At 45.0% G+C, this 1,294-nt stretch overlaps 1 protein-coding gene across 1 annotated transcript; it reads left to right on the top strand.

Moving 5' to 3' along the window:
- Window positions 1–356: 356 nt before the first annotated feature.
- Window positions 357–907, top strand: LOC103262636 (40S ribosomal protein S13). Its single transcript, XM_008060610.1, has one exon. It carries the CDS (start codon window positions 387–389, stop codon window positions 840–842), a length of 456 nt encoding a protein of 151 aa, XP_008058801.1. The 5' UTR covers window positions 357–386; the 3' UTR covers window positions 843–907.
- The last annotated feature ends 387 nt before the right edge of the window (window positions 908–1,294 follow it).

The following is a 1,294-nucleotide window of genomic DNA, read 5'->3' as shown; positions in this document are numbered from 1 at the left end:
ATGTGTAGACCCTGTAAAACTAAAGGAGACAAAGTAATTCTGTTCTATCACACACCCCAACTTCCAAAGGGTGGGGATAGGCAGAATAATATAATTGCTTATACAGATTCCTATTAAAAGGAGATTAAATGGAAGGCATGAAATAGTCACTGATCCATAGAAATTCTGAAATCTAGCTCGCTGCATTTTGGTAGTTCTTTATTCACTTCTTATAATTTGAAAATAATTCTTGGCCAGGCTAGTATCTACACGCCCAGCACTTTGGGAGGCTGAGGTGAGAGGATTGCCTGAGCCCACGGACTTGAGACCAGCCTAGGGAATTTGGGGAGACTTCATCTCTATAAATCAAAAAAATTAGCCGCTTTCTCCAGCCGACCGCCGCCATCATGGGTCGCATGCACGCTCCCGGGAAGGGCCTGTCCCAGTCGGCGCTACCCTACCGCCGCAGCGTCCCCACTTGGCTGAAGTTGACGTCTGACGACGTGAAGGAGCAGATTTACAAACTGGCCAAGAAGGGCCTGACTCCCTCACAGATCGGTGTGATCCTGAGGGACTCCCATGGTGTGGCACAAGTACGCTTTGTGACAGGCAATAAAATCTTGAGAATCCTTAAGTCGAAAGGGCTTGCTCCTGATCTTCCTGAGGATCTCTACCATTTAATTAAGAAAGCAGTTGCTGTCCGAAAGCACCTCGAGAGGAACAGAAAGGATAAGGATGCTAAATTCCGCCTGATTCTGATAGAGAGTCGAATTCACCGATTGGCTCGATATTACAAGACCAAGCGAGTCCTTCCTCCCAACTGGAAATATGAGTCGTCCACAGCCTCTGCCCTGGTTGCATAAATTTGTCTATGTACTCAAGCAATAAAATGATTGTTTAACTAAAAAAAAAAAAAAAAAAAAAAAAATTAGCCATGCATGGTGGCACGTGCCTGTAGTTCCAGCTACTTGGAAGGCTGAGGCAGAAGGATCACCTGAGCCCAGCAGGTTGAGGCTGTGGTGGCTGAGAACGTTCCACTGCCCTCCAGCCTGGATGACAGAGTGAGACTTCCAACTCAAAAAAAAAAAAAAAAGAATTCTCTATGGCTGGGTACTCTGCCCTCTTGATTCTACCCTCTGAGTAATCATTACTTTTTCAGAAAAGGTAGTACCTATTCACAGCTAAGCAGCCCTGTGAGCCTGCTTTCTGTCAGTAGAATTCTGGGAGTTCAAAGGTCTCTCCTTATTCAATAATATCTCTGTTCTTCTCAGTCAAGCTGGTGATATTTCTGTACTTGTAACTCTTTTAAGAACTT

Source organism: Carlito syrichta, unplaced genomic scaffold (genome assembly GCF_000164805.1).
Source record: "Carlito syrichta isolate Samal-C Ts95f unplaced genomic scaffold, Tarsius_syrichta-2.0.1 Scaffold3098, whole genome shotgun sequence".
Taxonomy (NCBI): domain Eukaryota; kingdom Metazoa; phylum Chordata; class Mammalia; order Primates; family Tarsiidae; genus Carlito; species Carlito syrichta.
Note: the sequence above shows the minus strand (reverse complement) of the source record. Positions and strands in the feature narration are given on the sequence as shown.